The sequence below is a fragment of the Lissotriton vulgaris genome, chromosome 7 (assembly GCF_964263255.1).
Source record: "Lissotriton vulgaris chromosome 7, aLisVul1.2, whole genome shotgun sequence".
NCBI classification, from domain to species: Eukaryota; Metazoa; Chordata; class Amphibia; order Caudata; family Salamandridae; genus Lissotriton; species Lissotriton vulgaris.
This window is the reverse complement of record NC_141695.1, coordinates 603,734,457-603,748,428: the sequence shown is the minus strand read 5'-3', so window position 1 is coordinate 603,748,428 and position 13,972 is coordinate 603,734,457. Positions and strand designations below refer to the sequence as shown.

The 13,972-nt window shown below is 45.4% G+C and overlaps 1 protein-coding gene across 1 annotated transcript in view; it reads left to right on the top strand.

Moving 5' to 3' along the window:
- TRIM47 (tripartite motif containing 47) overlaps positions 1-13,553 on the top strand; it is a 52,669-nt gene extending 39,116 nt beyond the window's left edge. Inside the window, exons 5-6 of the mRNA XM_086930731.1 lie at positions 4,806-4,904; positions 11,873-13,553. Of these exons, the coding sequence (XP_086786857.1) occupies positions 4,806-4,904; positions 11,873-12,462 (689 nt within the window). The 3' untranslated portion in view covers positions 12,463-13,553. The remainder of the gene's footprint in view (positions 1-4,805; positions 4,905-11,872) is intronic.
- The last annotated feature ends 419 nt before the right edge of the window (positions 13,554-13,972 follow it).

The following is a 13,972-nucleotide window of genomic DNA, read 5'->3' as shown; positions in this document are numbered from 1 at the left end:
TATTTTTAACCGTTTCCTTCTGATACGTCACCCAAACGGTTCGTTTAAGGCGGACCTCATGGGCTGCCCCCAGCGAGTTTCCTGTTCCAAGACTGCAGCGGCAAGATCCTCCTCAAGGGCGTTTAGTTCCCGCCGCTGTGCTCGCTTATGGCCAGTAATGGAGGCTAATGCCTGCCCGCGCAGGATGACTTTATAGGCCTCCCATAGGGTACTGTGGGAGTCCACGGAGCCAGTATTTTCTTGAAAAAACTGTTTGGTGGTTTTGGTTAGACCCCGCATTAGGGGGGCTACCTGTAGATATCCCGCGTGAACCGGGAACATTCGCTGCCTATGCATACGGTGGTTTGTGTACGTGAGTAGCAGAGGGGAGTGATCAGAAATGCCCCTGGGGCGGATATCTGCCCCGTCAATACCTTGTAGGCCATCTGCAGACATCAGAACATAATCAATCGGGAGAGACAATTGTGGGCCGCAGAGTAGTAGGTATACTGTCTATCGCAAGGGTGTTTGTGTCTCCAGCAGTCAGTAAGCCCCAAGGCTTCCAGCAGTCGCCGCCCCACTCACACCACTGTTGTGAACGGGTATCTATCAATCTCATCATCCATAATATCATTAAAGTCACCCCCTATCACCAGCGTCGCTGCAGGTAGAGCCAGTAGGAATGCCGTGAGGGCAGTGTGTGCCGTAGCCTGTAGAACAGGGGGGACATATACAGAAACAAAATTAAACAGACGACCCTCCCATTGGCATGTTACAGCCGCAAAGCGGCCCTGATCATCGACTTTTATCTGTTGACACACCAGCGGGAAATTTTTCCTTACAAGGATCCCTGTCCCTTTAGAACCTGAGGAGAAGTCTGCATGCGCTACAGTCCTGTAATCCCATCTATCCATTGCCTTTGAGGCAGAGCCCACCAGGTGTGTTTCCTGTAGTAGAACTATCGCCGGATTGCAGCGCTTCAAGTACTGAAGTACCAGACCTCTCTTCACCTTGTCTCCCAGTCCCCGGACATTCCATGTCAAAACGGTTAGGGAAGACTGACGGGTGGGCTGTGTCTGAAGAGTCTCAGGTGTACCAGTCACGTGTGTAATCATCTATAGCTGAGAGTAGTGTTGTGCAAATCGAAAGGAATTTGACCTGTGATGTACCTTCATTAAAGCAACATCTCACCTTAGCACCATTCAAACAACAGAACCAACAAAATGAAATAACCCAGCTACCCCCTCATCCCGGATCCCTCCCACCCTCCCTGCCTCCCTGCTTAGCGAACTTACAACTGCCCGCCACCCCAACTCAGCAGAGCGCTTTTTCCCCTCCCATAACCCAATACTTGCTTGTCAGAGGAAATAGTTCACCGAGGCTCCAGCCCTTTAGAGCCCCCAGTCCTGTCCCAGTCCAGAGCCACAAAGCGGTAGAGGCCCAGATTTATACAGGGCCATCGTGTGCATCAGGAGTCTGTATCGTGAGGACGGTGGTCATTCCTTTTCTTTCAGTGGAGCTTGGCTCGCGTCCGGGCTTCTGGAACCAGGAGTTCCTGCAGCATCTTCGTTATCCCGGTGGCAGTGCGGTCTTGACCTACGATCCGAACGGTCCACAGTGCGCCATCCCTCCAGCCAGTCATGTCCTACCTCGGGTGTATCAAAGAACCAAGTTCTGTCGTCCGCCACCACTCGAAGTCTTGCGGGGAAGAGCATCGAGTATGGCAGCTCCTGTGCCCTTAGAACTTTTTAACCGTACGTGTTTTTAAGGGTCAGTATCTATGCTCTAGTAAAGTATTGGTCTCTCCATACTTCACAACATCTGGTGCCTACACAAAACCCTGGCTTTGTTGAACTCTCTGGATGGCTTTTGGCCCTCTTGATGGTAGATCTCAAAAAGGCATTCAACTCATTTGAGTGGAACTAGCTCAAGAAGCTCAATTTTGGACACCAGGGGCCTCATTTATGAGAAATGACGCATTGCTGCGTGAAAGCAGCGATGCGTCACTTCTCAGTGCACACTCCTTGCATCATGATTGATGCGTCATATTTATAACTAGCAGCCCGTCCCGACGTTGTCCGTGGGTCCCCCGGAGACTTCCTCCATATATTGCAGTATTATATCTCTATGTTTACTTTGTACGCTTTTGTAACCTGCACACATCACTTTTTCCTCCTATACCTCTATGTTTACTTTCTACGCTTTTGTAACCTGCACACGTAACTTTTTCCTCCTGTAATGCACCGTTTGGCTCACTTTTGTAATGCTCCGTTTGCTTCCTCTTGCTACCTGCACACGTCACTTTTTCCTCCTATACCTCTATGTTTACTTTCTACGCTTTTGTAACCTGCACACATAACTTTTTCTTCCTGTAATGCACTGTTTGGCTCACTTTTGTAATGCTCCGTTTGCTTCCTCTTGCTCACGATTGTCATTTTTGCTTCATTTTTCCGCCGCTCACCACTCCTAACTAAATAAATAAATAACTTACCTCATCCGCCGCTAACCGCTCCTCCCCGCCTGTCCGCCGCTCCTCCCCGCCTGTCCGCCGCTCCTCACCGCCTCTCCTCACCGCCTGTCCGCCGCTCCTCACTGCCTGTATGCCCCTCCTCCCAGTGCCATGTCCGCCGGTCCTCCTCACGCTCCTGGACGCTGCTCCTCCCCGCGCTCCTCACGTCAGCACGCACGTTGCGGCCGGCGCTTCTTCCAAGGGACTACTTTTTTTTGGTAAATTTTTTAAATTTCATATATTTATTACGTTTATATAGCCTATGTCCATCTGCACACCCTGACGATTACAACGATGTATCGGGTGTGTGGATTGGGGCTGTGGTTCCCGAGTTTACCCGCCTCAAAGGTTCAAAGTTCTTCCTTTATAATAGTAGTATAGATATGATGCATTATGTCGCAAGGAGTTACAGATACGTCACTATTTCTGACGTATCTGTTGGCGCAAAAGTGACGCATTGCTGGAGTGTGTCTCAAAAGTGACGCAACTCCAGCAATGTGTACTTTCCCATGGGCAAGTCCCATGTTGTTAGTGCCTGCATCAGTCTTATGCCTGCCATGAAGCATGCGTAAGATTTTGACGCATTAGCAGCCAAGAAATGGCGCAGTAAAATCTTATAGATTTCACTGCATCACTTCCACGACCCTTTCTTGCGTCAATACGCCCCCCTTGCATACAATATACCTGGCGTAGGTATTATGTGACGCAGGGGTTTACAAAGTGATGCATCTACCTAGATGTGTCACTATGTAAACATGGCGCAACAAGGCACATTTTTTACGCCACTGGTGCGTCACAAAAAGTGATGCACAGCCTCGTAAATGAGGCCCCAGGTTTTTGGCGACTGATTTGGTGGCAAGGGTTGGAACAGGAGAGCATTATCAAGTGCTGTTTGATGGAGAAGGGAACGAGACGAGTGTCCACTGTCCCGATTGCTTTTCGTCAATGCAATTGAGTCTCTGGTGGAGTGGGCCCAAACTAACTATGCTCCTGTTTAGCGAGATATAGGTGCACATAAGATATCAAGGTGTACTGTTAACTAGTGATCCACACCTAACTCCTTGGACACCCTTAGATTGGCATGGAAAACTACATTGGAAAACTTTCAGACAAGGACTAGCAGACAGCCAAGATGGCACCACATGAGGTAGATATTGGCACACAGTTCCAGATGATTCAGTTGAAGTTTCTGCACAGGACCTAATATCACTAATCAAAAAATGTGGCAGTTTGGGAAATTGACTCCCCGGATTGCATCAGATGTGAGAATCCTGCAGGTGACCTAGTGCTCGCTACACTGCGAAGCCCCGGGATACCGTTATTCTGGGACAGGGTGATGGGTACGCTAAAGAAATAACTAGCCGGCAAATGATTATCCAAAGTTGTTGCTCCATCATATACCACTAGACCTAGAGACAAACCAACCCAAATCGGCACTGATAGCTTGTGGTCTGGGAATGCCAAAAATAACATTGCAGAAATGTGGTGGAGTACACTCTACCTTTGAGAGTTAGGTGCGAGCAATAGATCACTGCATGACACTGGAGATACCCCTCCCACAACAGGTAGCTACTGCAGAAATATGAAAAAATATTGGGAGATTGGATGTACTATCAGGGGATGGCAGTACCTTTCATACAGGCTGCTATGCATCAACTTCACTATTGTGACGTGCTTGTAGATCACACTCGAGAGAGCAAAATTGTAGCACAATTAAAACAAAATGTTTATAAACGATGCAGTCCGCATGAAGGGCGAATGATACATGCTCCACTTCTTTAATACAATAACACCAATAAAGTAGTGCATAAAGAAAATATCCTGAAGAGTTGAGCCCTTGAACTACAGTGAGACCAGAAGTTTCTGACTTAGAAAAATCCTGGGAGTGAGTGGTGTACACACACAGAGCAATGTCCAGAGCGGAGTCCACACACTACAGTGGGCCAGAGGATGCTGACCTTTCAAATGACAGGAACATGAAAAGAGCATCGGTTCAGTATGTATGTGTATAGGGCATTTCTGTACAGCGAACATAGCCAAAAGGCAGCAGAGCGATGTACAGGTGAATGACAAGCATGAAGTCAGTGAGCGGTAGGCGAGGTAGCTGATTTTTGGACAGTTAATCCACTGTGCTGTAGTGTTCTTTAAAGAGATACATCTTCAGGATCGTACCAAATGTTCTGCCTAAGCCTATGACGGTTAGTTTCAATTTCTAACTTTAAACAGCATTCATATATTCTCTAATAAGAGCTAATCCAGCTGCCAGTTACCTGAAACTCTTGTGTCTCTGGTCTGATTTCTTTCAAACTCTCTGCAGTGCCGGATATGCCGGTCTCATCCGCTGGCCCCATCTCAGGCTTGGACCGTTCCCACCTGCAGCCACTGAAGCCCAGGGTACGATCGGAGTTCCTGCATTGTAAGCTGAGATTCTGCCCTTCATGCACGGTTCTGCACTTCTTGCTAACCTACGTCCACCTTCTACTCCCATCTGTTCTTATTGTATTTGTGCTGCAGTGTTGAGTTCATTCTGCACCTTTCAAAATATTCTGACGTCCTTCTGCATATTTCCATCATTCTTGTGCACCCCTGCAAGCCTACTCTCTTTTTGACTCCAGCATTGTAACTGCATCCCTGTATCTTTCGTGAAGTTTTATGCTTTTCTAGCACTGTTGTGCCCTACCTGCACTCTGCCTTACACCTATGTTGTTCCTGAATCCCTGTGTTAGTCCTACAATCCTGGCCTCTTTATTTCTTCATGTATTAATGTGCTTTTCCTACACTTCCAACCTCTTAATTGTCTTCTGCTGCTCTCTTTGAACACTCCTGCTGCACTGCTGGGCACTCCATACACTCTAGTTTCTCTCCTGAACATCTGTGTGGTTCCAGATCTTTTCCAGCCTCTGTCTTCTCGTGTTGTCCATGTTCACCCTACGTGCCTGCTCTACTTCTGCACCTCTAAGCTTCCACTACCCTCTTGTGTGCATTGCATACTTTTGTGCTCTCCCTACACTTTTGAATTCATCATTCACTCACAGTCTCCTGCGGCTCCCTTGTCTCGTTCTGGGCCCGTCCTGCAGTCCTGTGCATAGTCTGCACGCCCCTGAGCGGGCAGCACCACTACGTCCTTCCTGCACTGCTACATTAATCCTACACTGTCGTGTGCAACCTGAACTACTACATTCTCCCCATGTCTTAGTGCACTCCATGCTCTTTTCTTACCTGTACACACTTTCTTAATTTCTGTGATCTTGCACTCCTGCAGCTTTCTTAAACACTTCCATTGTATTCCACCTATACACTTGTGTTCTTCGTGCACTCCCTTTTTTAAAAACGTTATGATTTTATTTCTGAATAAAAAAAATCAGCAAAATCGTCGTTAAGGTTCTAGGACTGACATTCTCTTTAAGACAGCTCTTACAGCATGGACTATGCTAACAGTGTTGGTCCTTCCAATATTTATGTAAAAATTTAACCCACTTAACCTTTTAATTGAGTGGAAATTGGCATTGCTGCGCTAGGCACCCCATACTTTTTTTTTAAGACATCGCTGGCTTTCGTAAGTACCAGTCAAGATCCCTAAGCCACTTGTCAAACAAAAGGGCAAAAGGATAACCATTCTTGCACCCTATTTCCTTTGTGCACCACTAGAGCGAAGGTAATTCCATCTTCTGGTTTCAGGATTATCCAATATTCCAAGCAGTGCAGCACTCTTAATGTTTAGTCTATCGTCTGTATCTTCTCCAATACTTTCCCCTACATAGTTTCTATTTCAGGGCATGACCACAGAATGTGGTAAAATTTACCTACTTGTACACATTCCCATGAAAACATTTGGATGAGGCCAGTGTACCCAAACACCTGCATCTGACTTCTTGAATTGTGTATTATATGCAGTATATTCAGTTAAATAAAACCATGACTCTGCCCTTACTGCCACCTCCCTGTGATGCATCAATGCCTCCCTCTAGCCCTACTCCAGCAGCTCACCTACATCTTTTCCCTATTTTAACATAACAAATGTAATGACTCAGTAACATTCTGTATACCTTCAACTTCAACATTTCTTTGAAACGTGGGTTCTTTAAATGAGCATAATCCCGCAGTTCAGCCCGCCTTCATGTTTTTCCGTAGCTCGCAATTGAAGATGTATAATAATGTCTTTGTTTGATTATTTGTATTACTAGTGCAACTGAGTAAAAGTTAACATTGTTTCCATTCCCCATGAATCCTTTATCTTGGTGATCTCAAAGTTCCATGTTTTTTTAAACCTTGTAGCCCACTAATCTCCTTTATAATGCTGTTGAAAAAGGTACAGGCAGAAGACCTTTTTCGAAGTTGCCCGGCGTTAGCTGCCTCTATACCCACTCAAGTTTATCAAACAAAGAGGCAGGCGCTGGAGACTGGAAGGCAGGAAACAGAAGTTTTATTCTCTCCGGAGGAGAAACACATCAGTTCGGACAGCAAGTATCGTCACGAGGTGCTCTAACCGCATCTCTGAGGCCTGGCCTCTTATACACAAGTTTGTGATCTTTATTGCATGTAACACATTCTTGCAATGCTTTGATGTATGAAAGGACATCCTCCGAATCTCCCCTTCAGGCCCGTTCCCACACACATTTACAGTTGAAGTCCCCACCCCGGTCACAACAGGTGATGATTATCGCGCAGCTGGACATTCCGCCGATTCACGGAATGTGTGGGGTTGATCGGATCTCATAGGGTGGGGGCTTTGATCAATCCGAGGGCCCTTTAATGGGGGAAGCTTACCTACTGTACGGGGGGGGGGCAATAAACAGTATACGCAGGGCCAGGTGGCGGTCTGGGAACGAGGAAGACAAACGGGCACACAGGAAAAAGGGGTGTTGTATCAAAGGACCTGGGACCATGAAAGGAATGAAGGGAGGTGTCGCGCTGGGAACAGGATGGGATTCCGAGGCAGAGCTGCGCTGAAGAGGGGTTTATGGCCCATGCATGAGAGAGCGGGGGTGACCAGTGTGTGTGGGGGGGGTGCTTGTGAGAGCGAAGAGCCGTGCTGGGGGTCAGTGGCGTGCAGAGGGTAGTTCTGACCAAGGTACCTAAAATGGCGAGTGTGCACGACAAAAAGTGTGGCATCGGGAGAGAAGGCAAGATGGCGCAGATAATGTTTACCAAACCGTATTAATTTTCCACAATGCCACTGGGCCACAGGGGGGTGTCTCGGGTATTTTTCCCATCCCAATTGTCCACCTTCTAAGCACATATTGCCACTGTTGGAGGGGATGGCAGCTCGAGTGGTGCTCCTCCACCATACAAATCATGAACATATTCCACATCCCCCATTTTTTATCCATCCATGTGTTAAGAGGGTTCCTCCTCCAGGCTAAACGCTAAATCATTTATCACTAATAGATGTGAGGCCTGGTAATATTTATGGACATCTGTACTGGAGAGTCTGCGATGGTAGTACCCTCCCAAATGTCCAGTGATATTTTGAGCTCCTTTCCCTCCTCGTAAGAACCACCACAAAATAGAGTCTAAAATGCTGAAAATACTTTCAGAGATTCCTAATGGTGTATTTCAAAATAAAACAATAATCTGGGTAGTTCAATTATTTTACAAAGGGCAGCTCTACTTAGCAGCGACTACCAGCATTTTCCCCAGTAGCCATGATATGTTCAAAGCCTCACCACGGGCACAGCTTAATTCTGGTCATAAAACTGTTTTTCCGAGGCATTACAGAAGTTCTTGAACCCATCTTCTGCAATGAGAAGGCAATTTCTGCTATATTGCATGAACTGCAACAAACCTCATGTTTAAAGGATCAAATTATCCCAGTTAATCCATAATTCTGAGGATGGTCCTTATATTTCAAAGATATCTAGAATCTTCACCATGGACCCTTCTGGATTTAATATGTTCTACAATTTATCATCAGTGTATAAACAGATCATGTCTATCAAGTATTGGGCCCATCTCTTACCTCTCGTCAAGGTATTTCTATGAATGCCTTGTGCTCTTACTCGTCACCTAAAATGATGTTTCTATTTATGTAATCTTCTTTATACTTCATGGCTGTCTTTCTCACTTCTTTCCATGACAACCTACATTGTTTTGGTATCCCAGCTTGGAGTGGACCCAAAACTAGTCCATACTTTTCAGATAGTCTAAAATCAAACAGATTAAGTCGATAGAGACTGCCTCAATTAGGAATAAAATAGAATGCAGTATCCTTGAAAGGGGCCAGTCATGTTTTTTTCATGGCTTTACGCACACAATTGAACCAGGAGCACTCGCATTGAGAGTCTCGGTATTAAACCATGAATTGGAAATAGGAATACAGAACAGAGTGCTAAATCCACTGTACAAGTAAATAAAGGATTTTGGGTAATTAACACCATTAAGTTGCTCAAGAAGACTAAGGGCCTGATTTAGGCTGTGGAGGATAGAGTAACGTCTCTCAGGGGCAAGGGAGTAAATTGCTCTGTTGTACTGACACACATCCCACCCCCCAAATTTAGAGATGTCTGCCGGTCTCGTGGACATATTTTAACATTGACCGGAACCGCCACCTTATTGTTTCCTGTTAAAGTTGTAAAAGTTTGATGGAGGGCTCCATCAAACATGAGGGATGGCCATTAGACTTTGACTGGGAGTTTTACAAAGTCTCCACGTAACGCAGCACAGCCCTCGCGACGCAGTGCTACGTTAGGCAACAGGGAGGGAGCAGGAGAGCGTCACATCTTCAAAGATATGGCTCTCTCCTCCCCTTTATCCAGCGCGGATTACAGCTGCCGTGCGTCAGGCACACATTTTAGTGCTGTAGTGCTAGGGTGTGTGCATGAGTGTAGCCTAGGTTTTTTACAGGAAGGTTACTCTTCCTATACAAAATACTATGCTAGACACAAGGGAAAGCTTTATCCACTTTGTACGCGTGCTGTACAGTGCAGCATGCATGCAAAGTCAGGAAAGGAAGAGAAATGAAAGCATTTCTCCTTTCATGCGCCTACTTTAAAAGGGGTCCGTTTTCTCACGCTAAACACAGTCTACTATTTTTAGTAAATTGGGTTTAGCGTATGAAACTTTGGGTGGTTGCATCGGAACGCCCATGTACCACCCTTTGTGCGCCCCCATGGCGCAAAGTAATGTGACGCAAAGACGGCGCAAAATCTTAGTAAATCTCCCCCTTAGAGTATTACTTCCAAAGCAGAAGTTTGTTCCTGAATAAGGTAAAACTAATAACCCCTAGATCATGGGAGTCTCCCCCCGTGATGTGGGGGTGCAGTTTATTATTTTTATTGTGCTTCACCCCCAGGTTGTACCAGCTGGTGACATACAACCAAAAAAAGCCACCAGACCAACCGCTCTAAATTGGGCAAACAGTCAGAATGGCTTACCTCCAAGGCCTGTATTTCATCCGGCTGTCTAAGGAGTAGGTCAGTGACATAGCCAGAGTTGGCTCTGTCGTTGACATACTGACGGTCTGCCGACCTTAAAATTTAGTGGGCGGGTTAGCTAGTTTGGAGGAGAGAGTAGCCACTCCGCCTAACTCTAAATTGGCCCCATAATGAGACGATGAAGTAACACTATGTCAGTAGTCACGCTAGATCTTGTAAGACTTTTTTTCTGGGAAGCACGCAATAAAACTGACCAGACAATTATGAGACCAAATAGTTGGAAGAACAATAGTATGAGAAATAAATGATCTTTAATATATTTGACATCAAGGTGTGCCCTTTGGAGTGAATATTCGCTTAAGGTGATGGAATAACACTTCCATCTATGACCCAGGAGTGGAATAGTTAAGGGAAAGAATCATTTGGGTCATCATCTAAAGATCCAGCGTATGATATGATGGTGCAAGCAGGAAATGCATTCAGTGAGTCCCTTTAATACAGAATGGATTGAAGTAGTTTATAGATTAAAAAGTACACTTGGATGAAAAGAGGGAGTTAGTGTAAACAGAAGGCATCCCGCACTCGATGGACTATGATAGCCTACTGATGATTCTCTGCGAGGGCTTAGGAACAGAGTGCCCACCCCACTCCCCCAGCACCTTGAGACCCTTCTGGGTGAGTAGCTGCACTTCACAAACCCTGATTAATTGATTTACTGCAAGTGGGTAAGTGGCTCCTTGGCTACTTCTACATTTCTATCTGTTTCGTCTTTCCAAATATCTTATCCAAATGCATAAAGGCAAAGAGGGTAAATATCCTTCCTTCTTTCTTCAACCAAATTCAAATGCAATCACCACCAGATGATGAGGCCTTTTACACAGTATTATTGTGACAAAACGTTGGATAGGAAGCTCCTGTTCTCTCCCACTACAGATGGGGTCCAGCATCAGTGCAAGGCTGGCAAAGTGACTACAATATGCAGTTAATTCACCAGGACCTGCGAGCCACGGATGGCTACTTTGCTGGACAATCAGTGTGTACCTATTCCGCTTGTTGAGCTAGCCAGATGGATGAAGGCTGAGATAGAGACACTTAACATAGCCCTGGGAAAAACATTAACATCTATTTAAAACACAGGAGTGAAGACATGAAAGATTCTGTTATTCCCTCTGTAATCTTGTGCCATATAAATGCTACTCTAACAATCAACAGTAAACATCAGAAGCATTCATACTGTTTATCAGGACAGCAGATTGCACTGTTTTGCCTCTCAGATACAAAGAGAAGGAGCAGAACTGAAGTATTAAAGCTTAACAGCATGGAGCCTGAGCATGAGAAAGGATGCCCATGCTTTCGGTGGCTTTCTTGGTGCTGAGGCTCACATTCTGGTATGTCCCAGGCATTTAAAAGGGAGGATGAAAGATTAAAAGTACTTGATTTACTGCATTGAACAGCCTATGCTCTTTGAGTGAGTGCTTTGTAATACTCCCATAGTTGACTCACTGAACAAACCAACTTTTCTCTTCACTCCTCAGCCAAGATCAGCATACCGACGTTTTCTGCAGGTGCATTGTTTCTATGGTGAAGAGTTCAGATGTCCGGTTAAAGATATGCAAATGAGTCTGAGGAAATTTAACCCAGAGAGTGGCTAAATTGTCGACTGTGTAGCCAGGAGACCAGAGTTGCAATATAGCTTTCACACAACAATATGCCTGTGCCCCTGTCTGATTATTGAACAATTTGTGAATTAGATATTGGTAATATGCTGGTTCTACTTGCTGCTTTAATAAATTAGATCCATGGTAGTTTTCTTTTCAACTTGTCTTGAGGTAAATGAATCCTTTTGTAAGGCTAACACGTTTGCTGCTTTGACCGCATACTGCTTATCAGTGGCTGTGGCTCTGTGTCCCATCTCGTTACTAGTCCTCTTATTTTCTCTCACTGTTTTCCTTGGTATGAACAATTTTGTGATGTTTATACTGACCACTTTCTCTCTCTTTCACCCGTTCAGATGCCCACGAACTCACCCTGGACCAGACGACGGCGCATAGGAATCTCTGCCTGATGGCAGGAAACAGGAAGGTGATTTGCAAGCTGCAGCCACAGGCCTACCCCGAGTGCCCAGAGAGGTTCGAGCACTTTACCCAGGTGCTATGCCAGCAGCAGTTTGTTGGCGGGCGCCACTACTGGGAGGTGCAGCTGTCTGGCAACCGTGTGGGACTGGGAGTGTCGTACCAGAGCATCCCACGGAAGGGCCACCAGAGCTGCTGTCTGGTGGGCAGGAACGCACACTCCTGGTGCCTTGAATGGAACAGCGCCCGCTGCTCAGCCTGGCACAATAATCAGAAGAGTGTCATTCAAAAGAGCCATCACGACAGGCTGGGAGTGTTCCTAGATTACCCAGCAGGAACCCTGTCTTTCCATGAGGTTGGAGATGATATGCCGGTTATCCACAGTTTCCAGGCGGCATTCAGCCAACCCCTCTGCCCCATCTTCTTTGTGAGTTGGAACTCCTTTGCCACAATTGGTGTAGATACACCAACACTGAAAGTGGAGACACAGCAAAGGCAGTTCATGCGTCAAGCTTCAGCTGAATTCTGAGGAGCAAAGTGCACAAAGTCAGTGAGCAGGTTCTTGGTTGAAGTACCTGAAACATCTCTTTTCTACTTCATAGATGGAACCATGGGCCAGATCAATGAAGGGGTGTTGCAGTCGCAAATGTTCCAGTTGCCACAACTGGAGCCATTAAAACTGCAAAATGAATTTTTAGTATCTACAAAACCCAAATTCGGTTTACAAGTGCATACAGAATCGCTATTTAGAATGGGCGTGTTTAGGGCATCCCATCTGAGTAGCAATTTGCAGTGGGATATTTTAATGCGTTGCAAACAAAACCTGGTGGCAAAATATTTATATTTTATAGACTACATAAAGGTAGTGGTGAACCATTCACAAAGGGAAAGGGGTCCATTAAGCGACCCCTTGCCCTTTGTGAATGTTGGCAAAAGCATTAAGGTAGGCAGTGGTCCAAAGTGCATGAGGCAGGTGGAATTGCATCCCACTGCGATTCAGTATTTTTTGCCTTGACCTATTAGTACGTAGGCCGGTTTGCAAAAAATCATGGGATTCGCTAAACATTGGTGCTCAAACTGCGACCACTGTTAGACTATAGATTGTACATCTGGCCCTCTGTTCTTTATTTTTATTGCACACAGACTCTCAGATCTATATTCTTGGAGGGAATACTAATGCTTTCTAATACACAGTGGCCTGCAATCCCTCTAAAAAAAAAAGCCCATGTCTAATTTCTTTGTTACAGACACCTTAACCTCTTCCGTGCCTCGGATGGACCCCGGCCGTCTGATGTCACGGTGGGCATGTGCGAAGGACGGCCGGGGGCCGCCCGAACCGCGCACGTGTCAAATTACTCCGCACCGCTGTGGAATTCCGGTTGCAGTGATGCGGTTAAGTGATAATATTGTAATAATAAACTGGCATAATTGCTCAGCTGTAATAAGTTATTACGGTTGACTTTTGATGTAATGGTGCCTGCTGTCAGAGCCAGCAGACCAGGTGAAAACCATGTCACAGAGCATCATTCGAGCTGCAGTGTAAACAAGGGAACTAGAGGTCTACATGTCATTCTTCTGGTCAGTTTTTACTTTTTAAATAAACAGTGATCAGCAGAAGAAGATATTCTGACTACTTGTTTATTTTTTTAACCTTTTTTTACATCATGAAATGAAAGATAGATGTTTATACAGATACAGATGACAGTGTTTTTTTTCACCCTAACTAACACTGTCTAATATATTTCTGTAAAAGGTCTAACTGGTTTTAGATATGATTCTAATTTTATTCTGCAAACACACTGTCTTTCATATGAAAGAGGTAGACACAAAGGATTTAAGTGGTTTGTGGGTAGGGTGAAGGTGTACCCATGTTTTATATAAAGATTAAAATACCCCCTGCTATACTTTAAAAGTGTATTGCACATCACCTCAGAGGTCCATGACCTTTCAAAGGAACTCAGGGGCATATTTACAAGGGCTTTATCTCCGCTTTATGGGCTTACAAAGCCAAAAAAGCAGAGATAAAACCAGCGCCCTAT